The sequence below is a fragment of the Chiloscyllium punctatum genome, chromosome 18 (genome assembly GCF_047496795.1).
Source record: "Chiloscyllium punctatum isolate Juve2018m chromosome 18, sChiPun1.3, whole genome shotgun sequence".
NCBI classification, from domain to species: Eukaryota; Metazoa; Chordata; class Chondrichthyes; order Orectolobiformes; family Hemiscylliidae; genus Chiloscyllium; species Chiloscyllium punctatum.
This window is the reverse complement of record NC_092756.1, coordinates 95,184,045-95,206,642: the sequence shown is the minus strand read 5'-3', so window position 1 is coordinate 95,206,642 and position 22,598 is coordinate 95,184,045. Positions and strand designations below refer to the sequence as shown.

General features: G+C 44.1%; 3 protein-coding genes across 3 annotated transcripts; all 3 read left to right on the top strand.

Moving 5' to 3' along the window:
* The first annotated feature begins 5,982 nt into the window (after nucleotides 1-5,982).
* Nucleotides 5,983-8,061, top strand: LOC140488982 (ferritin heavy chain A-like). Its single transcript, XM_072588211.1, has 4 exons — nucleotides 5,983-6,084; nucleotides 7,006-7,152; nucleotides 7,340-7,465; nucleotides 7,900-8,061. Exons 1-4 carry the CDS (start codon nucleotides 5,983-5,985, stop codon nucleotides 8,053-8,055), a joined length of 531 nt encoding a protein of 176 aa, XP_072444312.1. The 3' UTR covers nucleotides 8,056-8,061.
* Nucleotides 8,062-10,943: 2,882 nt separating this feature from the next.
* LOC140489090 (ferritin heavy chain A-like) lies at nucleotides 10,944-14,935 on the top strand. Its single transcript, XM_072588330.1, has 4 exons — nucleotides 10,944-11,054; nucleotides 14,071-14,217; nucleotides 14,359-14,484; nucleotides 14,780-14,935. Exons 1-4 carry the CDS (start codon nucleotides 10,944-10,946, stop codon nucleotides 14,933-14,935), a joined length of 540 nt encoding a protein of 179 aa, XP_072444431.1.
* A 2,992-nt stretch (nucleotides 14,936-17,927) lies between these two features.
* On the top strand, nucleotides 17,928-19,632 carry LOC140489089 (ferritin, higher subunit-like). The gene is made up of 4 exons (XM_072588329.1): nucleotides 17,928-18,036; nucleotides 18,754-18,896; nucleotides 19,079-19,204; nucleotides 19,477-19,632. Exons 1-4 carry the CDS (start codon nucleotides 17,928-17,930, stop codon nucleotides 19,630-19,632), a joined length of 534 nt encoding a protein of 177 aa, XP_072444430.1.
* Nucleotides 19,633-22,598: the final 2,966 nt, after the last annotated feature.

Below are 22,598 nucleotides of genomic sequence, written 5' to 3'. Positions count from 1 at the left end.
TGAAGAGGTATGATGAGATGTAACCTGTTGTGGAAAACCCATTACCACAATAAACAGGATCAGTTTATCCTGAGAGCTTGCTCTTCAGATGGCTTCAATCCAGTTTGGGTTAATCCTCTTGGGAGGGTATCGTATTAACCACTGCCTGAGACATGTTGAGAAGTACTGACACTGGGTTTATAAATCTCCTCCTCTCCAAACAGGAGGATTAACCATAAATTTAGTCATGGCACAAGTGATCAGATTTATTCCATGTAGGTTTGAGGGAGCATGGCAACACTGGCTTCCTGGCATGTCCTCACTTAGACCAGTCCCACTGCTGTTCCCATTTCACTGGGCATGCCTTCCATAGAACTGCTTGCTTTATGTCCAATCTGTGTTTTTGAACTTTGCACATCAATGCTCCAATGTGTTCATTGCTTTTCCAGTGTTGACCCTGTTAGCAGTTACTGCATTTTGGCAGAAGACAAGCACTCCCTCCAGTCTTCGGTAGGAGTGCAATTGAGGGAGTTTCTTTTCCACACCCCACACCCCCCCCCCCCCCCCCCCCCCCTCTTAGGGGAGGTGAAAATGACAGGGGATAAAGTTAGACGGAGAGATGTAGAGGCCAGTGGGTGCAGTCTCTGGAATGGACTGCTTAGAGATAGTAGTGGAGGGGAATAAAACTGTCATTTTGAACACTCCAATAACTACATGGCTAGGATAAGTATGGTGACATATATCCCAAATGGGAGTAGATTAATTGAGAACTGGGTGGCATAGTCAAGATGCTATACCTTTGTAGGTACATCAACATCGTCATAATGTTACTGATCGGCAACTTCTGTAAGAGGCTGTCTTCATGGCAGACAATGCTGCTTTGTACTAGTAACAATCGATGACTCGTCAGGGCTTGCAGGAAAGGGACCCTCTACTCTATGACAGTTCCAGACTGGGCTGGGTGTGAACTCACTTGACTGGAATAGACTTCCTGAGAACTTGTGACCTCATTGGTCACTCAGCTCAGTGTAAGGTCTCGGGATTCAAAGCACCAAAACATGCTCCACTCAATCAAACCTGGCTATAATTACTGTCTCCTTTTGTGAGGGAGCCAATTAATATAGAGCAACTGTGCTCATCCAATAACATCCTTCAGTTCTTGTCCAGTACAGATATTAGGAAGAGGAATTCTGCTCCAGGAATTCCAAAAAGAATGTTCCTTGTTCCAGCTACTGTCATCTGACTAGAGCCTTGTGCAATTATAACAATACCTAGTGCTATGGAATGAACCAGACTTTATAAAAGATCTTAAAGTAAGGGAACACTTAGGAAGCAGCGATCATAATATGGTAGAGTTCAGTCTGCAGTTTGAAAGACAGAAGGCAAAATCGGATGTAATGGTGTTACAGTTAAATAAATGAGGGCATGAGAGAGGAGCTGACGAAAATAGACTGGAAGCAGAGCCTAGCGGGGAGGACAGTAGAGCAGAAATGGCAGGAGTTTGTGGGTATAATTGAAGACACTGTACAGAGGTTCGTCCCCAAGAAAAGAAAGATTATCCGGGGAGGGATTAGACAGCCATGGCTGACCAAGGAAGTCAGGAAATGTATTAAAGTAAAAGAGAGACCCTATAAAGTGGCCAAGAGCACTGGGAAATCAGAAGATTGGGAAGGCTACAAAAACAAACAGAGGATAACAAAGAGAGAAATGAGGAAGGAGAGGATCAAATATGAAGGTAGGCTAGCCAGTAATATTAGAAATGATAGTAAAAGTTTCTTTCAATACATAAGAAACAAACGACAGGCAAAGTCGACATTGGGCCACTTCAAACTGATGCTGGAAGCTGAGTGATGGGAGATAAGGAAATAGCAGAAGAACTTAACAAGTACTTTGCGACAGTCTTCACAGTGGAAGACATGAGTAATATCCCAACAATCAAAGGGACTCAGGGGGCTGAGTTGAGTATGGTTGCTATCACAAAAGTACTAGAAAAGCTAAAAGGTCTAAAAATTGACAGAGTAAAATTGACAAAAACTGGGAGAGTACCTGTTTGACAGGCTCACCCTGGGGGAGAGTGACTGAACTGCCTGCAGGGAGCAAGTCTTCATTTTTATTCTATGAATGAGATCTATAGAATCTGAAGCTGTAGAAGTAGCTCACTGTCCTGGGCTTGATTATGGAATGTACCAACTGTAAATAAACTGCTCATTGTTGGATTGGTTTTTGCTGACTAGGAGGTCAAACTGTGCATACAGGTCCAAGCTGTGACTTGCTATCAGAGGATCTCTTGATCCAGATCAGTAATTAAATCCAGTCCAAGTTACTTCATCTGACACCAAATATGTGGTGTGGGTATAAGACCAAGTACAGAGCTGAGTTTATGGAGTACATGTTTTCTCCAGTACAGTGGGAGACTCGTACTACCAGAGTCTGATCATCAAGAGATGTTTTACAAACTTCTTCCTGAGTAGACAGGTACAAAGACCAGTGCCACCAGCAATATATTTGCGAACACTATCCGACCATCACTAGTTAGATTACAGCCTCAGCTGTTTCGGTTTTTCAACACCACAATCACCTACCCCCACTCCTCGCATCCTCAATTGGAGCAAGTTTCACAGTAAGTTCTCTCTGAAATCTCAACTGTCTTAAACTTGCTGGTTTCTTGGAAGCGAAGCCTTGAGGCTTATCTCTATAGCTCATTAAGCTGTGCTTGAAGTGTTGAGGATATTGGCCTGTTAATATTATGATCTAAGCTGCAAGGTTGGAATTTTTTGTCTACTTTAGATTTTTCCCGCTTTAGGTAATCTGAAAACTTGGTGAATCTGTGGAATGTCCCAGTCGTCTTAACGTGTGATAGACCTCTGCCCTCTCTCCAATCCACAATTACTGCATTAGTCTCAATGGGGAAGTTTAACCCTACACAGTGAGAACCTGCAAGAGTGGCTGCTTGGACAATGCTGAACACAGCCAGAATGTTCACTATTTGAAATAAACTCCTGCTCTTTCTAAGCCTCTCTATAACCTAGACAGGTACTCCTCAACAGCAGCCAGGTTAAGATCTTGGCAGGAGTGGAGTCTGTGGAACTGTGCTCCATTAATCAGTTTAGACGGGGCATTGTGAATTCAACGTGGACTGAAGTAAATGCTTCACCTTCACCCTCCTCCATATCCAAATATTTTTCTCTTCAGTCAGTTTGGCAAACCAATAGTAGGTGTTTCCCATGATGTTACTTTTGTATTTAGGTGCTTTGCAGTACTTCATCACCAGATGTACCTTCCACCTTACACTTATCCCCATTTCTTTCACCATCCTGTATACGTGGCTGGAGATGCTGACGGCAGTTAGCCGCTGCCTAAGGCAGTGAAGGTGATGACCTAATGACATCAGCATGAGACCCGGGCGGGGGCTGTGTTCATTTCCAGCCATTGCAGCGGGCGCAATTTGTATTCAGTAAAAATCTGGAATCCCGTCTGAAGAAGACCATGAAGCTGTTAGGAAAAAGTGAGGAATGCAGATGCTGAGGATCACAGTCAAAACGTGTGGTGCTGGAAAAGCGCAGCAGGTCAGGCAGCATCTGAGGAGCAGGAGATCATTACAGCGCAGTATAGGCCCATCAGCCCTGGAGTCGATGTTTCGGGTATCAGCCTTTCATCCTGATGGAGGGCTCATACCCCAAACATCAATTCCCCTGCTCCTCGGATGCTGCCTGACCTGCTGTGCTTTTCCAGCACCACGTTCTGTGACCATGAAGCTGTTGTCCATTGTCAGGGAGAATCCCGACCTGGTACACAAATGCTCTTCAGGGAAAGAAATCTGCTGTCCTTACCTGAGCTGGCCTACACAGGACTCCAGACTCATCTACAGCAATATGATTGGCTCTAGGGATGGGGTAAATGCTGGCCTGGTCATTACCCACATCCCATAGAACGGTATATTAGGAATTTGATGGGAACAGCAATGAAATGAGATATTAATGTCCTTGTAACTCTCAAAGATATTTACAGTCCTATTTCATCTCTGTCATTGTGAAGAAAATCATCTGTAGGAGTTTGTTTTTCACCACCTTGATTTTGTTTTGAATCTATCCCCTTCCCTGCTCCCTAAGAAATTAGGCATACTAAATTCAATATAATGTTAGATAAAGGATCAGTCAATAGTTACCCCCAGAGCCAGTACCCAAAGGCTTTTTTCAAAGTCTCTGGTGATCATTGAGTGACCATGTGATGTCCATCCATTTGGATAAGGTCTTTGTGACCGCTGGATATCAATATGTTTTGGATCCTTTTTGACCAGAACGAGCGTAAATACATGAATACAGTTTCTGGTCAGACACATCAACTGTGCCCACAGGCATCTTTCACAAGAGGCTTCTCAGTGAGATGTTATTGGTGTCTCCAGATGTGAATCAGAGCCACTCTGTCAGGCCTATCTAACACAGAGGTTAATCAAAGGGAACACATCTCCACCTCACCTTGGAATTGAACCAATTCGATTAAAAAAAAATCAAAATCCCACAGAAAATCGAAATCTGGAACCACAGCAGAAATTGTTGAAGAATCTCAGCAGAGCTGCCATCCTCACTGGAGAGAGAAACAGAGTTAATAATTTACGTCACCTTTTGACTCAGTCTTTGGACTCAACATTAACTCTATCCTTCCACCCACAGATTCTGCCAGACCCCATGTAGACTCTTCAGCATGTTCTGGTTTTATTTCTCAACTGCTTTTACATCGTAGCTTATAATTTCTCATAAAGTGAAGTGGTCCATGTCCACATACAGCAAGGCTTGGACAATATCCAGGTTCAGGCTGACAATTGACAATTTATATTTGAGCCACACAAGTACCAGGCAATGGTCACCTCCACCAAAGGAGAATCTAACCATTACCCCATGACATTCAATAATATTACCGTGATTGAATCCCCACTATCAATATCCTGGGATTACCATTGAACAGAATATGAACGGGACTGTTCAGATAAATTCAGTGAGGCTAGGGATCCTGCAGCAAGTAACTAATCGCTGACTCCCAATAGCCTGTCTCCCACCTTCAAAACACAACTCAGGAGTGAGATAGAATACTCCCTACTTACCTGAATGAGTACACCTCCAACAACATACAAGAAGCTCAACACCATCCAGGACAAAGCAGCCCTCTTGATTGGCACCACATCCACAAATATTCACTCCCCCTTCCACTGACACTCAGTGGCAGCTGTGTGTACTATGCACGAGATGTATGAGAGTAATTCTCTCCCCGACCTGAGTCTGCACCTTCCAAACACACGACCGATACCATATATAAGGACAAGGAAGTTCCCTCCAAGTCACTCACCATCCTGACTTGGAAATACATTGGCGTTTCTTCAGTGTCACTGGGTCAAAATCCTGCAGCCCCCTCCCTAAAGGTCCTGTGGGTGTAGCTAAGTCAATTGACTGCTTCGGTTCAAGAAGGCAGTTCACCATCACCTTCAGAAGGGCAACCAGGGACAGGCAATAAATGTTGGACAAGCTTGCGATGCCCATGACCCATTAATGAATGAACATTTGAAATTTGGTCCAATTTGAAGCCAACAAAAATAAATACGTAGCATTTAATTTGCAGGAACACATTCAAATGTTTAGAAAAGGTGGAGAGAAGATTAATATCGTGTTTCCAATCAGCAGAGACTTCATTTGTCATTCAGTTACATCCAGCTCATTTGGAGTTTGCACAGAATGTATTACTCCAAGAGCAATGATATCATGAAGTTTCATCTCTCAAACCACTCTATCTTCCAGATTTCTGATTGGCTCTAGGTCTCAGCTCCTCCCTCACTGTCCTCCCTGTTGTGTTCATTGGTGCCTGGATTGATTGGAAATTCCTGAGCGGCTGTCAGGGATTGTCAATCTTCATTGGTGCTGCCACACCCTGGTTGAGTGCAGGGTGTCCCAGGAAGATAAATACAACAACTAGTGGGTGAGAGGTTCAGTTTGAGAGTGAGTAGGAATAGTGAAGATGGCCTCCCAAGTGTGTCAGAACTACCACAAGGACTGTGAGGATGCTGTTAACAAGCAGATCAACCTGGAGCTCTATTCCTCCTATGTTTACCTCTCCATGGTGAGGCTTGTGGGCTTGACTCTTCAACCTGAAGAGTTGGACTTTTGTTCATTTAATGTATTGGTAAAATGGATTGTGTGATGTTCTGGTGATTTCAAACATGGAATGCCCTTTGAGTGAACAACTCTGACAGCAGCTCCTCTCTATGGTTATTTAAGGTGTAGTGTGAGCTTCTTGTGGTAGACTGGTACTGTCCCTACCTCTGAACCAAGAGGCCTAGGTTGTAGTACTATCTACTCCAGAAGTGTATCTGAATGTTGCTGAATTATAATTGGGTTTTTTTGTATCATACCATGGCCCTACTTATTGCCAGATGGTCACCCTCTAGTGTCACTGCTGTAGTCTGGCAGATCCTCCTTAGTATTGTTCCCTCCCTTTGGAATGTTAAGCTCTCAACCTTCTGATGTTGAGACTTCATTCACAGCAATGATCACTGTTTTTCATTAGTGGAATGGAAAATGGTGTATATAACTTGGTCAATGGTATTTGACAGTATCTCAACTGCTTGTTCTGGAATCAATTGGAGGACCTTTGTTCCTTTCCCTGATGCAGTCCAGCCACTGGTCATGTTTGAAATAGTATCTGGCAGTAAACCCTACCATGTCAGACAGTCTCTCTCCATGATGGGCCAGATACTGGAGCGATCGACCCTGTTATGGAAAATCTCCTCCACTGTGAGGAGGGCACTTTGGTTCAATTCAGTGAAAGCAGGATGTACTACATAACCTGACATAAGATTTCAGGTTTAGTTTGGTATGGGATGTTTAGCTTCCATGAAATTGGACTGAATAGCAAGAGCTGAATCTAGCTCACTGCTTTAGCAGGGAATGAAGTTTTATGCTGTTATCAATTGACTATTAATTGAGAATCTCTAATTGCTCTTTGAGCTTTAAGTGACACTTGATTTCTCTCCTCCCCCAGTCCTCTTACTTTGACCGGGATGATGTTGCCCTGCATCACTTTGCTGAGTTCTTCAAGGAGCAGTCCCATGAGGAACGGGAACACGCTGAGAAACTGATGGCATTCCAGAATAAACGTGGAGGCCGAGTCCTCCTGCAGGATGTCAAGGTTGGATTAATTTAGTTTCTATTCTACTTGGTTAGAAATAACTTCACTTAACATGGATTTGAAGTGGTTTAACCCAATTGGTTTATACCTGTGTATTGTTAAGCCCTCCGTCCTCCTTGTAACCACCTTTTACTGGATTGGACACCACTTGTAAGAAAGTGACCACTGTTTTTTTGCTTCCTCCCAGAAGCCAGAGCAGGATGAGTGGGGCAATGGTCTGGAGGCAATGCAGAGAGCTCTGCAGATGGAGAAGGATGTGAACCAGAGTCTGCTGGATCTGCACAAACTCTCCTCTGGCCACACGGACCCTCATGTGAGTTCCTGATGTATTTGTCTGGGCTCTTGTCTTAAATGGATAAGACACTTGGCCCTTTAGCCTCTGAGTTTGTATCTAAACTGTAGTGAGTCTAATCTGGGAGTAGACCAAGCTTCTGGTGTAGTCCTGATCTGAGCACTTTCTCGAGGATAAGCAATCTGTGACATCCCTTAACTGTCAGAATCAATGAGGTACAGCATGGAAACAGACCCTTTGGTTCAACCTAATCTAGTCCCACCTGCCAGCACCCAGCCCATATCCCTCCAAACCCTTCCCTTTTTTTCATAAATTAATTGAAATGCCTTTTAAATGTTGCAATTGTACCCTCCTCACTTCCTCAATTGTCCACTCCATATTGGGGGGAATACCAGTCTTGGTGGAGAAGAGTATATTTGATCTTGACATAATCAGATTTCCTCTTTCTGTTTCAGCTGTGTGACTTCCTGGAGAGGCACTACTTGGATGAGCAAGTGAAGATGATCAAGAAGCTGGGAGATCACATCACCAACCTGAAGAGACTGGGAGCCCCTGAGAATGGCCTGGGAGAGTACCTGTTTGACAGGCTCACCCTGGGGGAGAGTGACTGAACTGACTGCAGGGAGCAAGTTGTCTTTTTTATTCTATGAATGAGATCTATAGAAACTGAAGCTTGTAGAAGTAGCTCACTGTCCTGGGCATGATCATGGAATTTACCAACTGTAAATAAACTGCTCATTGTTGGATTGGTTTGTTGACTACTGGGTCAAACTGTGTATACAGGTCAGTGCTGAGACTTGCTGTCAGAGGATGTCTTGATCCGGATCACTAGTTAATCCCTGTCTCTATGTAAGTTCCACCCCCACAGCAAATAGGATGTGGTGTGGGTATAAGGCCAAGTACAGGCCTGGGTTTAATGGAGTAAATGTTTCCCCAGGACAGTGGGAGATGGGCACTCTACCAGATTGTGATCCTCAAGAGGAGTTTTACCAACGTCTTCCTGAGCAGCTCTGTGCATCGGCCATTGCCGCTAGGAATAACTTTCCTAACACTATCCACCCATCACCAGTTAGATTAAAGCATCAGCTGTTGTGGTTTTCAAATCCGAAAACAGCTTTTCCACTCCTTGCATTACTAATTAGAGCAAATTTCAGTAGGTATTTTCCTCTGAAGTTACACTGTATTAAACTTGCTGATGTTTTTTTCTTAAGCCTCTAGCCTTTGCTTATCTAGGTAGTTCATTCAGCTGTGCTAAAAGTGTTGAGGATACTGTCCTGCCAATATTATGGTCAAATCTGTAAGGTTGGAATGTGTTTTGTCCACTTCAGACCCTTCCTGGGTTCAGCTCTCCAAAATCTAGAGAGGAACCAGAAAGCTTTGTGAATCAGCCTTTCATCCTGATGGAGGGCTCATACCCCAAACATCAATTCCCCAGCTCCTCGAATGCTGCCTGACCTGCTGTGTTTTTCTAGCACCACCTTATGTGACCATGAAGCTGTTCTCCATTGTCAGGGAGAATCCCGACCTGGTACACAAATGTTCTTCAGGGAAAGAAATCTGCTGTCCTTACCTGAGCTGGCCTACACGGGACTCCAGACTTACCTACAGCAATATGATTGGCTCGAGGGATGGGGTAAATGCTGGCCTGGCCATTACCCACATACCATAGAATAGAATATTAGGATTTTGGTGGGAATGGCAATGAAACGAAATAGCAATATCCTTGTAACTCTCAAAGATATTTACAGTCCTATTTCAACTGTCATTGTGAAGAAAATCATGTGTAGGAGTTTGTTTTTCACCACCTTGATTTTGTTTTGAATCTATCCCCAACACTGCTCCCTACTAAATTGGGGATACTAAATTCAACATTATTTTAGATAAAGGATCAGTCAATAGTTACCCCTAGAGCCAGTACCCAAAGGCATTTTACAAAATCTCTGTTGATCATTGAGTGACCATGTGATGTCTATCCATTTGGATAAGGTCTTTGTGACCGCTGGATATCAATACGTTTTGGATTGTTTTTGACCAGAATAAATACATGAACACACTTTCTGGTCAGACACATCAACTGAGCCCACAGAGGTGTCTCAGTGAGATGTTATTGGTGGCTCCAGATGTGAATCAAAGCCACTCTGTCAGGCCTATCTAACACTGCATTTAACCAAGGGGAACAAATCTCCACCTCACCTTGGTCTTCAACCACTTCGATAAAACAAAAAGCAAAATCCTGCAGAACATGGAAATCTGGAACCACAGCAGAAATTGCTGAAGAATCTCAGCAGAGCTGCTGGCCTCTTTGGAGAGAGAAACAGAGTTAATCATTTGAGTCACATTTTGACTCAGTCTTTGGACTCAACATTAACTCTATGCTTCCTTCCACAGATTCTGCCAGTCCCATGGAGACTCTCCGAGGGAGAATCTAACCATTACCCCATGACATTCAACGACATTACTGTGACTCAATCCTCCATGATCAATATCCGGAGATTACCATTGAACAGAATATGAACGGGACTGGTCATGTCAATTCAGTGAGGCGAGGGATCCTGCAGCAAGAGATGCAATATTCCCTACTTACCTGAATGAATACACCTCCAACAACAAACAGGAAACTCAATACCATCCAGGACAAAGCAGCACACTTGATTAGCACCATATCCACAAATATTCACTCCCCCTTCCACTGACACTCAGTGGCAGCTGTGTGTACTATCCACGAGATGTACGAGAGTAATTCTTTCAGGGTCCTGAGTCTGCACCTTCCAAACACACGACCGATACCATATATAAGGACAAGGAAGTTCCCTCCAAGTCACTCACCATCCTGACTTGGAAATACATTGACGTTTCTTCAGTGTCACTGGGTCAAAATCCTGGATCCCCCTCTCTAACAGTCCTGTGGGTTGAGCTAAGTCAATTGACTGCTTCGGTTCAAGAAGGCAGTTCACCATCACCTTCAGAAGGGCAACCAGGGACAGGCAATAAATGTTGGACAAGCTCGCGATGCCCGTGTCCCTTTAATGAATGAACATTTGAAATTTGGTCCATTTTGAAGCCAACAAAAATAAATACTTAGCATTTAATTTGTCTGGTCAAATTCTGGGACACATTCAAATGTTTAGTAAAAGTGGAGAGAAGGTTAATATCGTGTTTCCAACGACAAGAGACTTCATTTGTCATTCAATCACATCCAGCTCATTTGGAGTTTGCACAGAATCTATTACTCCAAGAGCAATGATATCATTAAATTTCATCTCTCAAACCTGTCTATTTTCCAGATCTCTGATTGGTTCTGGGTCTCTGCTCCTCCCTCACAGTCCTCCCTGTTGTGTTCATTGGTGCCTGGATTGATTGGAAATTCCTGAGTGGCTGTCAGGGATTGTCAATCTTCATTGGTGCTGCCACGCCCTGGTTGAGTGCAGGGTGTCCCAGGAGGATAAATACAACAACTGGGTGAGGGGAGGAAGATTAGTTTTAGTGATAGTGAGTAGGAATGGTGAAGGTGGCCTCCCAAGTGTGTCAGAACTACCACAAGGACTGTGAGGATGCTGTTAACAAGCAGATCAACCTGGAGCTCTATTCCTCCTATGTTTATCTCTCCATGGTGAGGCTTGTGGACTTGAGACTGAAACCTGAAGAGTTGGACTTTTGTTGATTTAATGTATTGGTCAAATGGATTGTGCAATGTTATAAGACCATAAGACATAGGAGTGGAAGTAAGGCCATTCGGCCCATTCGAGTCCACTCCGCCATTCAATCATGGCTGATGCGCATTTCAGCTCCACTTGCCAGCGTTCTCCCCGTAGCCCTTAATTCCTCTAGACAACAAGAACCTATCAATCTCGGCCTTGAAGACATTTAGCGTCCCGGCTTCTACTGCACTCCGTGGCAATGAATTCCACAGGCCCACCACTCTCTGGCTGAAGAAATGTCTCCGCATTTCCGTTCTGAAATGACCCCCTCTAATTCTAAGGCTGTGTCCACGGGTCCTAGTCTCCTCGCCTAACAGAAACAATTTTCCAGCATCCACCTTTTCAAAGCCATGTATTATTTTGTACGTCTCTATTAGATCTCCCCTTAATCTTCTAAACTCCAACGAATACAATCCCAGTATCCTCAGCCGTTCCTCATATGCTAGACCTGTCATTCCAGGGATCATCCGTGTGAATCTCCGCTGGACACGTTCCAGTGCCAGTATGTCCTTCCTGAGGTGTGGGGACCAAAACTGGACACAGTACTCCAAATGGGGCCTAACCAGAGCTTTATAAAGTCTTAGTAGTACATCTCTGCTTTTATATTCCAACCCTCTTGAGATAAGAGATAACATTGCATTCGCTTTCTTAATCACAGACTCAACCTGCATGTTTACCTTTAGAGAATCCTCGACTAGCACTCCCAGATCCCTTTGTGCTTTGGCTTTATTAAGTTTCTCACCATTTAGAAAGTAGTCCATGCTTTTATTCTTTTTGCCAAAGTGCAAGACCTCGCACTTGCTCACGTTAAATTCCATCAGCCATTTCCTGGACCACTCTCCCAACCTGTCTAGATCCTTCTGTAGCCTCCCCACTTCCTCAGTACTACCTGCCTGTCCACCTAACTTCGTATCATCGGCAAACTTCGCTAGAATGCCCCCGGTTCCCTCATCCAAATCATTAATATATAATGCGAACAGCTGTGGCCCCAGCACCGAACCCTGCGGGACACCGCTCGTCACCGGCTGCCATTCTGAAAAAGAACCTTTTATCCCAACTCTCTGCCTTCTGTTAGATAGCCAATCCTCAATCCATCCCAGCAGCTCACCTCGAACACCATGGGCCCTCACCTTGCTCAGCAGCCTCCCGTGTGGCACCTTATCAAAGACCTTTTGAAAGTCCAGATAGACTACATCCACTGGGTTTCCCTGGTCTAACCTACTTGTTACCTCTTCAAAAAATTCCAACAGGTTTGTCAGGCATGACCTCCCTTTACTAAATCCATGTTCTGGTGATTTTAAACATATAATGACTTTTGACTGAACAACTCCTACAGTAGCTGCTCTCCACGGTTATTTAGGGTGTAGTGTGGGTTTTTTTGTGGTAGTGTCCCTGCCTCTGAACCTAGAGACCTAGGTTCTAGCACTACCAACTCCAGAGGTGTATCTGAATGTTGCTGAATTATACTTGAGTTTTTTGTATCAAAGCATGGACCTACTTATTGCCAGACAGTCACCCTCTAGTGTCACTGCTGTAGTCTGGCAGATCCTCCTTAGTATTGTTCCCTCCCTTTTGAATGTTAAGCTCTCAACCTTCTGATGTTGAGACTTCATTCACAGCAATGATCACTGTTTTCATTAGTGGAATGGAAAATGTGTATATAACTTGGTCAATGGAATTTGACTGACAGTATCTCAACTGCTTGATTCTGGAATCAGTTGAAGTACTTTTTTTCTTTCCCTGATGCAGTCCAGTCAGTGGTAATGTTTGAAATAGTATCTGGCAGTAAACCCTACCATGTCAGACAGTCTCTCTCAATGATGGGCCAGATACTAGAGAGATCGACCCTGTTATGGAAAATCTCCTTTACTAAGGAGAGTAGGGCACTTTGGTTCAATCCATTGAAAGCAGGATGTATTACATAATCAGACACAAGCTAAACCTAAATTCTTAGCATGAAACCTAATGTTTAGCTTCAACGAAGCTCAGCTGAAGAACCAGAGCTGAATCTAGCTTAGATCTCATGGGGTACAGGGAGAAGTAGCCATTTGGATACTGAACTGGCTCACAGATAGAAGACAGAGGGTGGTGGAGGGTTGTTTTTCAAACTGGAGACCTGTGACCAGTGGTGTGCCACAAGGATTGGTGCTGGGTCCACTATTTTCCGTTTGTATAAATAATTTGGATGAGCACATAAGAGGTATGGTTAGTAAGTTTGCAGATGACTTGAAAATTGGAGGTGTAGTGGACAGCAAAGAGGGTTACCTCAGACTACGACAGGATCTGGATCAAATGGGCTGCTAAGTGGCAGATGGAGTTTAATTCAGATAAATGTGGTGCTGCATTTTGGGAAAGCAAATCTCAGCAGGACTTAGCCACTTAATGGTAAGGTCCTGGGGAGTGTTGCTGAACAGAGACCTTGGAGTGCAGGTTCATAGCTCCTTGAAAGTGAGTTGCAGGTAACTAGGATAGTGAAGAAGGCATTTGGTCTCCTTTCATTTATTGGTCAGAGTACAGGAGTTGGAAGGTCATGTTGTGGCTATACAGGACATGGGTTAGGCCACTGTTGGAATATTGTGTGCAATTCTGGTCTCCTTCCTATCGGGAAAGATGATGTGAAACTTGAAAGGGTTCAGAAAAGATTTACAAGGATGTTGCCAGGGTTGGAGGATTTCAGCTATAGGGAGAGGCTGAACAGGCTGGGGCTGTTTTCCCTGGAGCATCGGAGGCTGAGGGGTGACCTTATAGAAGTTTACAAAATTGAGGGGCATGGACAGGATAAACAGGCAAAGTCTTTTCCCTGGGGTCGGAGTCCAGAACTAGAGGGCTGTTACAAATTGCCTGACTATTTGAAAACTATTTCAATTGAAAATCTTGAATTGCTTTTGGAGCTTGAGATGACACTTGATTTTTCTCTCCTTCCCCCAGTCCTCTTACTTTGACCGGGATGATGTTGCCCTGCGTCACTTTGCTGAGTTCTTCAAGGAGCAGTCCCATGAGGAACGGGAACACGCTGAGAAACTGATGGAATTCCAGAATAAAAGTGGAGGCCGAGTCCTCCTGCAGGATGTCAAGGTTTGGTGTTTATTGTAGATGGACAGTAATTCTGATTAAAATGCTTCATATCAGCATCTATGGTCTTTATGGTAACACTGATACCACAGTTCTCTAAATTTAGTGAAGAATGTGAAGCCCCTACTTTTCTCTCCCCTCCAGAAGCCAGAGCAGGATGAGTGGGGCAATGGTCTGGAGGCAATGCAGAGAGCTCTGCAGATGGAGAAGGATGTGAACCAGAGTCTGCTGGATCTGCACAAACTCTCCTCTAGCCACATGGACCCTCATGTGAGTTCTTGATATTTTTAACATTTTGCTTCTCACTTAAATAAATGGAATGACAAATCAAAAATCAATCCCATTCCTGCTCTCACACTCTCTCCTTCTCGTGGAGGGTGTTGTATGGGAGTGGACCAAGCTTCTGGTGTTGCCAAGATCTGAACTCTTTTGAGGCTCTTCAGCAGTTTGGGACATCACTTAACTGTCCACACTCCTGTATTAATGGGAATATTTTTCTTCTTGGGGGTGGGATGGGAAGGTGCATTTGATCTTGACCTAATCAGTTCCCCTCTTTCCCTTGAAGCTGTGTGACTTCCTGGAGAGGCACTACTTGGATGAGCAAGTGAAGATGATCAAGAAGCTGGGAGATCACATCACCAACCTGAAGAGACTGGGAGCCCCTGAGAATGGCCTGGGAGAGTACCTGTTTGACAGGCTCACCCTGGGGGAGAGTGACTGAACTGATTGCAGTGAACAAGCTGTGTAACTTTTGGTATTAATGGGAGATGTGTGCAGAGTAAGGTTACTTAAGAAGTGACCTGCCCTCCAGTGAAATATGCCAAGTGTAAATAAACTGCTCAATATTGTACTCTTTTGTTGACTTGTTTGGACGAATGTCTGTCAGTTGTGAAGAGGTATGATGAGATGTAACCTGTTGTGGAAAACCCATTACCACAATAAATAGGATCAGTTTATCCTGAGAGCTTGCTCTTCAGATGGCTTCAATCCAGTTTGGGTTAATTCTCTTCGGAGGGTGGAATATTAGCCATTGGCTGAGACATGTTGTGAAGCACTGACACTATGTTTATAAATCTCCTCCTCTCCAAACAGGAGGGCTAACCATAAACTTAGTCATGGCACAAATGATCAGATTCATTCCATGTAGGGTTTTTGAGGGAGCTTGGCAACACTCGCTTCCCAGCAAGTCCTCACTTAGACCAGTCCCACTGCTGTTCCCATTTCACTGGGCATGCTCTCCATAGAACTGCTTGCTTTATGTCCAGTCTGTCTTTTGGAGCATTGATGTGCAAATTTCAAATGTGTTCATTGCTTTTCCAGTGTTGACCCTGTTAGCAGTTTCTGCATTTGGCAGAAGACAAGCAACCCCTCCAGTGTTCTGTAGGAGTGAAATGGAGGGAGTTTTTGCCCCCTCAGTAGGGGAGGCTAAAATGACAGGGCATAAGGTTAGAGGGAGAGATGTAGAGGGCTGAGGGTGCAGTCTCTGGAATGGACTGCTGAGAGATAGTGGAGGGGAGACAACTCTCATTTTAAACACTCCAATAAATACATGGATAGGATAAGTATGGTGACATCTATTACAAATGGGAATAGATTAGTTGAGAACTGGGTGGTATAGACAAGATGCTATACCTTTGGAGGCTGCGGGGGGGATGAGACTGTCACACACCTCCTTCTGGAATGTGCCTATGCAGAGGAAGTCTGGAGAGGAATGCAGTGGTGCTTGTCGAGGTTCGTCCCGAGCAGCGCCGTGACGCGGGACTCCGTGCTCTACGGCCTGTTCCCCGGGACTCACACCAAGACGAACATCAACTGCGCCTGGAGGATCATCAACTCGGTGAAGGACGCTCTCTGGGCGGTCCGAAACCTGTTGATCTTCCAGCTGAATGAGTTGACCCAGACTGAGTGTTGCAGACTGGCACATTCCAAGGTCCAAGACTACGTATTGAGGGACGCGCTGAAGCTTGGGGCAGCTGCCGCCAAGGCGCGGTGGGTAAAGACCACCGTGTAAGATCGGCCTGCCTAAAGAAGAACAGGGGGCCCATACAGACGTTTTTTTTTGGGCTCTGCTGATGCCTCAGCCAAATATATGTATATGTACAAGATTGAAAAATGCACAGGATTGTAAAGGACAAGGATAAAGTCGAATCTGTGTTTGTAAATATGGACATATGTATGGCATGATCCAATGTACAGACCATCAAATCATTTATGAATAAAGTATATTTTTGAAATAAAAAAAAAGATAATCCTCATCTCTATATCCTTGGTTGTCTCCATAAACTGTGATCATTACAAACTTAAAAACCTATCCCAACCCATCCTTAACAGCCCTCTGCAAGAAAGAATTCCATAGATTCAGAAGGAATTGGGAGAAATTTCTCCTTATCTGTCTTCAACGGGTGATGTCTTACTCTGAGATGACGCTCTCTGGTGCTGGTCACTCTCACAAGGGGAACCAACCTCTCTGCATCCACCCTGTCAACCTCCCGAAGAAACACATGTTACAGGTAATGTCTTTTCTCATTATTCTGACCCACTCAACTGCTCTTCATGAGAGAGTCCTTCCATAGGATCAGCCGAGTGAACCTTCTCTGGACTGCCTCCAACCCTTCTTTAGATCAGGGGTCAAACCTGTTCCCAGTACTCCAATTGTGGTCTGGCTCGAGTCAACAGTGTGGTGCTGGAAAAGCACAGCAGCTCAGGCAGCATCCGAGAAGAAGGAGAATCAACGTTTCGACCATGAGCCCTTCAATCAGGCTTCATCGAGGCCTTCATAAGCCTTTTTGGGATTTTGCCCAAAACATCTATTCATCTGCTCCTCAGATGCTGCCTGGCCTGCTGCATTTTTCCAGCATCTGCAGACCTCACTTTCTCCTGTGGTCTGACTAGAGCCTTGTGCAGTTATAGCAAGATGCTCCTCATTTTATACTCCATTCCCTTTGAAATACTTGCCACCAGTCCATCTGACTTGCCTCTTACCTGCTGTCCTTGAAAGCAGCCTATCATCAGAGTCGACAGTGGCTACCTGGGTGTCCATTGAGTGGCCATGTGATGTCAATCAGTTGGACAAAGCCCCCACTGAATATTCATTGTATCTCAGATCCTTTTTGACCAGAACAGGTGTCAACACCCAGATACATTTTCTGTTAGTGTGCATCGATTGTGTCTGTTGGTGGTATCTCTGCCCAGAGGCACCAGCCTGTCTCATAACCAACGGTCCCAGATGTGAATCAGTCACTCTGTCTGGTGCACCTGAAACAAAAGTTAATCCAAGGGAGCACATCTCATCACTTCATCCAGAACTGATCCCATCTGTAACGGAACCAGATGTCATTGTGTGAAACCTCAGAGAAACTGTATCATAAAGCAGAAGACCCAGTTTAGGTCAGATTGTTCAAATTCATTCTTATCTATCCATACAGAAAGTTAGGAGCTTGTTCAGGATCTATTAATCTAAAAGCAATGACCTCAAGATTGATTCCCAAATCTCTGATTGGCTCTGGGTGATGGCACGTCACCAAACCCCTCCTCCTTTGTTCATTGATGCTTATATGCATGGTGATTCCTGATAGGCTATTGGGGATCATCGATCATCATTGGTGCTGCCACTTCCTGTTGGGTGCAGGCTGTCCCAGAAGGATAAATAGAAGAGCTTGTGGGAGGGAAGTTTAGTTCTACAGTTGTTTAGGTGATAGTGTGTGGTATTAGTGATGATGGTCTCCCAAGTGTGTCAGAACTACCACAAGGACTGTGAGGATGCTGTTAACAAGCAGATCAACTTGGAGCTCTGTTCCTCCTATGTTTACCTCTCCAGGGTGAGGCTGGTTCTCCTTGTCTCCGTGTTTGAAGAAGTTGGAGTTTCTCCAGTTTAATGAAATTGCTTTATGCCATACTCTATTACTGGGAGGGATACCATTTTGAGTAGTGAAGGATTTCTGGTTGAAGTTAATATTGAGCAATGCCTGCTCTGTGCAGCAGCTGTCTTCTGTGGGGGTTTAATGCTGGACTAGATCAGCTACTTCCTATGTAACTAAACAACCACACAACAAGGTTAACTGGCCAGTAACTTTATACAGTGGTTATTATTAGGTGACCATAGCTGGTGCAATGTTGTATGTGTCCTCACTAATGGTTATTGCTATCTTCAGCTCAAGACAATGTGGGTCTAATGTATTTTTTTTCTTGGATACTAGAATGTGTAGTCAGGAACAAGGTCCACTACAGAAAGAAACATTGGTCAGTTTCTGACAGTAAACTGTCTCCTTGATGCCTGTTCTCTTGGAGTCAGTTCCACACTCCACAGAAATGGAGTGGCAAGAAATCCCTTATCCTGAGGGCAAGGGGTGGTATATTCTAACAGTTTCAATTTTAAAATTAATCTTTCAACATTTTTGCTTGTCTAAGAGCTACCTGCCCATCAAGCTTTTAAATAACAAAATCTTAACTTTTTTGGCATTTTAACTTCTGAAACATAATTACCTATTATGATTTTAAATGTGATTAGGCTTGTTTTACGCTTTTTTTTCCCTCCAGTCGTCTTATTTGACCGGGATAATGTTGCCCTGCGTCACTTTGCTGAGTTCTTCAAGGAGCAGTCCCATGAGGAATGGGAACATGCTGAGAAACTGATGGCATTCCAGAATAAACGTGGAGGCAGAGTCCTCCTGCAGGATGTCAAGGTTGGGTTTATTAGCTTTTCTATTCTGTTAGAAACAACTTTGCTTAATATGGATTTGAAGTGGCTTAACCCAATTGGTTTGTAGTTGTGCCTTGTTAAGACCTCTTCTTTCTTGTGACCACCTTTTATTGGATTGGACACCACTTGTAAGAAAATGACCACTATATTTTTTGCTTCCTCCAGAAGCCAGAGCAGGATGAGTGGGGCAATGGTCTGGAGGCAATGCAGAGAGCTCTGCAGATGGAGAAGGATGTGAACCAGAGTCTGCTGGATCTGCACAAACTCTCCTCTGGCCACACTGACCCTCATGTGAGTTCCTGATGTATTTATGTCAGGGCTCTTGGGTTAAATGGATAAGACATTTTGGTCCATTTTGCCTCTGATCTCTATGTAAATGGTGGTGAGTGCAGTATGGGAGTGGACCACGCTTCTGGTGTAGCCCAGATCTGAGCACTTTCTCAAGGATCTTCAGCAATCTGTCACATCACTTAACTGTCCACCCTCCATATTGAGGGGAATATCATTCTTGGAGAAAAGTCAAGCTGATCTTGACATAATCAGATTTCCTCTTTGCCTTCCAGCTGTGTGACTTCCTGGAGAGGCACTACTTGGATGAGCAAGTGAAGATGATCAAGAAGCTGGGAGATCACATCACCAACCTGAAGAGACTGGGAGCCCCTGAGAATGGCCTGGGAGAGTACCTGTTTGACAGGCTCACCCTGGGGGAGAGTGACTGAACTGACTTCAGGGAGCAAGTCTTCATTGTATTCTATGGAGGAGATCTATAGAATCTGAGGCTGTAGAAGTAGCTCACTGTCCTCGGCTTGATTATGGAATGTACTAACTGTAAATAAACTGCTCATTGTTGGATTGGTTTTTGCTGACTCGTCGGTCAAACTGTGTATACAGGTCTAAGCTGTGACTTGCTATCAGAGGATCTCTTGATCCAGTCCAAATTACTTCATCTGACACCAAATATGTGGTGTGGGTATAAGACCAAGTACAGAGCTGAGTTTATGGAGTACATGTTTTCTCGAGTACATGTTTTCTCCACTACAGTGGGAGACTCGTACTATCAAATTCTGATCATCAAGAGATGTTTTACAAACTTCTTCCTGAGTAGATAAGTACAAGGACCAGTGCCACCAGCAATATATTTGCTAATACTATCCAACCATCACCAGTGAGATTACAACCTCAGGTGTTTTGGTTTTTCAAATCCACAACCAACTTCCCCTGCTCCTTGCATCCTCAATTAGAGCAAGTTTCACAGTAAGTTCTCTCTGAAATCACAACTGTTTAAACTTGCTGGTTTTCTTGGAAGTTTATCTCTCTCGCTCATTACACTGTGCTTGAAGTGTTGAGGATATTGGCCTGTTAATATTATGATCTGAGCTGCAATGTTGGAACTTTTTATCTACTTTAGAGCTTTCCCACTTTAGGTAATCTGTAAACTTGGTGAATCTGTGGAATGTCACAGTAGTCTTAACGTGTGATAGACCTCAGCCCACTCTCCAATCCACAATTACTGCATTAGACTCAATGGGGAACATTAACCCGAAACAGTGAGAACCTGCAAGAGTGGCTGCTTGGACAATGCTGAACACAGCCAGAATGTTCACTATTTGAAATAAACTCCTGCTCTTTCTAAGCCTCTCTATAACCTAGACAGGTACTCCCCAACAGCAGTCAGGTTAAGTTATTGGCAGGAGTGGAGTCTGTGGAACTGTGCTCCATTAATCAGTTTAGACGGGGCATTGTGAATTCAACGTGGACTGAAGTAAATGCTTCACCTTCACCCTCCTCCATATCCAAATATTTTTCTCTTCAGTCAGTTTGGCAAACCAATAGTAGGTGTTTCCCATGATGTTACTTTTGTATTTAGGTGCTTTGCAGTACTTCATCGCCAGATGTACCTTCCACCTTACACTTATCCCCATTTCTTTCACCATCCTGTATACGTGGCTGGAGATGCTGACGGCAGTTAGCCGCTGTCTAAGGCAGTGAAGGTGATGACCTAGTGACATTGGCATGAGACCCGGGCGGGGTCTGTGTTCATTTCCAGCCATTGCAGCTGGTGGAATTTGTATTCAGTAAAAATCTGGAATCCCGTCTGAAGAAGACCATGAAGCTGTTAGGAAAAAGTGAGGAATGTAGATGCTGGGGATCAGAGTCAAAACATGTGGTGCTGGTAAAGCACAGCAGGTCAGGCAGCATCTGAGGAGCAGGAGAACATTACAGCGCAGTATAGGCCCATCAGCCCTGGAGTCGACGTTTCGGGTATCAGCCTTTCATCCTCATACCCCAAACATCAATTCCCCTGCTCCTCGGATGCTGCCTGACCTGCTGTGCTTTTCCAGCACCACCTTCTGTGACCATGAAGCTGTTGTCCATTGTCAGGGAGAATCCCGACCTGGTGCACAAATGCTCTTCAGAGAAAGAAATCTGCTGTCCTTACCTGAGCTGGCCTACACGGGACTCCAGACTCACCGACAGCAATATGATTGGATCTAGGGATGGGGTAAATGTTCACGTGGCCATTACCCACATCCCATAGGACAGTATGTTAGGAATTTGATGGGAACGCCAATGAAATGCGATATTAATGTCCTTGTAACTCACAAAGATATTTACAGTCCTATTTCATCTCTGTCATTGTGAAGAAAATCATCTGTAGGAGTTTGTTTTTCACCATCTTGATTCTGTTTTGAATTTAACCCGATCCCTGCTCCTGAATACATTAGGGATACGAAATTCAATGTAATCTTAGATAAAGGATCAGTCAATAGTTACCCCCAGAGCCAGTACCCAAAGTCATTTTTCAAAGTCTCTGGTGATCATTGAGTGACCAAGTGATGTCCATTCATTTGGATAAGGTCTTTGTGACCACTGGATATCAATACGTTTTGGATCCTTTTTGACCAGAACGAGTGTAAATACATGAATACAGTTTCTGGTCAGACTCATGAACTGTGCCCACAGGCATCTTTCACAAGAGGCTTCTCAGTGAGATGTTATTGGTGTCTCCAGTTGTGAATCAGAGCCACTCTGTCAGGCCTATCTAACACTGAGGTTAATCAAAGGGAACACATCTCCACCTCACCCTGGAATTGAACCAATTCGATTAAAAAATAATCAAAATCCCACAGAAAATGGAAATCTGGAATCACAGCAGAAATTGTTGAAGAATCTCAGCAGAGCTACCATCCTCACTGGAGAGAGAAACAGAGTTAATAATTTAAGTCACATTTTGATACAGTCTATGGTCTCAACATTAACTCTATCCTTCCTCCCACAGATTCTGCCAGACCCCATGTCGACTCTCCAGAATGCTCTGGTTTTATTTCTCAACTGCTTTTACACAGTAGCTTATAATTGCTCATAAAGTGAAGTGGTTCATGTCCATATACAGCAAGGCTTGGACAATATCCAGGTTCAGGCTGACAATTGACAATTTATATTTAAGCCACACAAGTACCAGGCAACGGTCACCTCCACCAAAGGAGAATCTAACCATTACGCCATGACATTCAATAACATTACCATGACTGAATCCCCAACTATCAATATCCTGGAATTACCATTGACCAGAATATGAACGGGACTGTTCAGATAAATTCAGTGAGGCTAGGGATCCTGCATCAAGTAACTAATCGCTGACTCCCAATAGCCTGTCTCCCACCTTCAAAACACAACTCAGGAG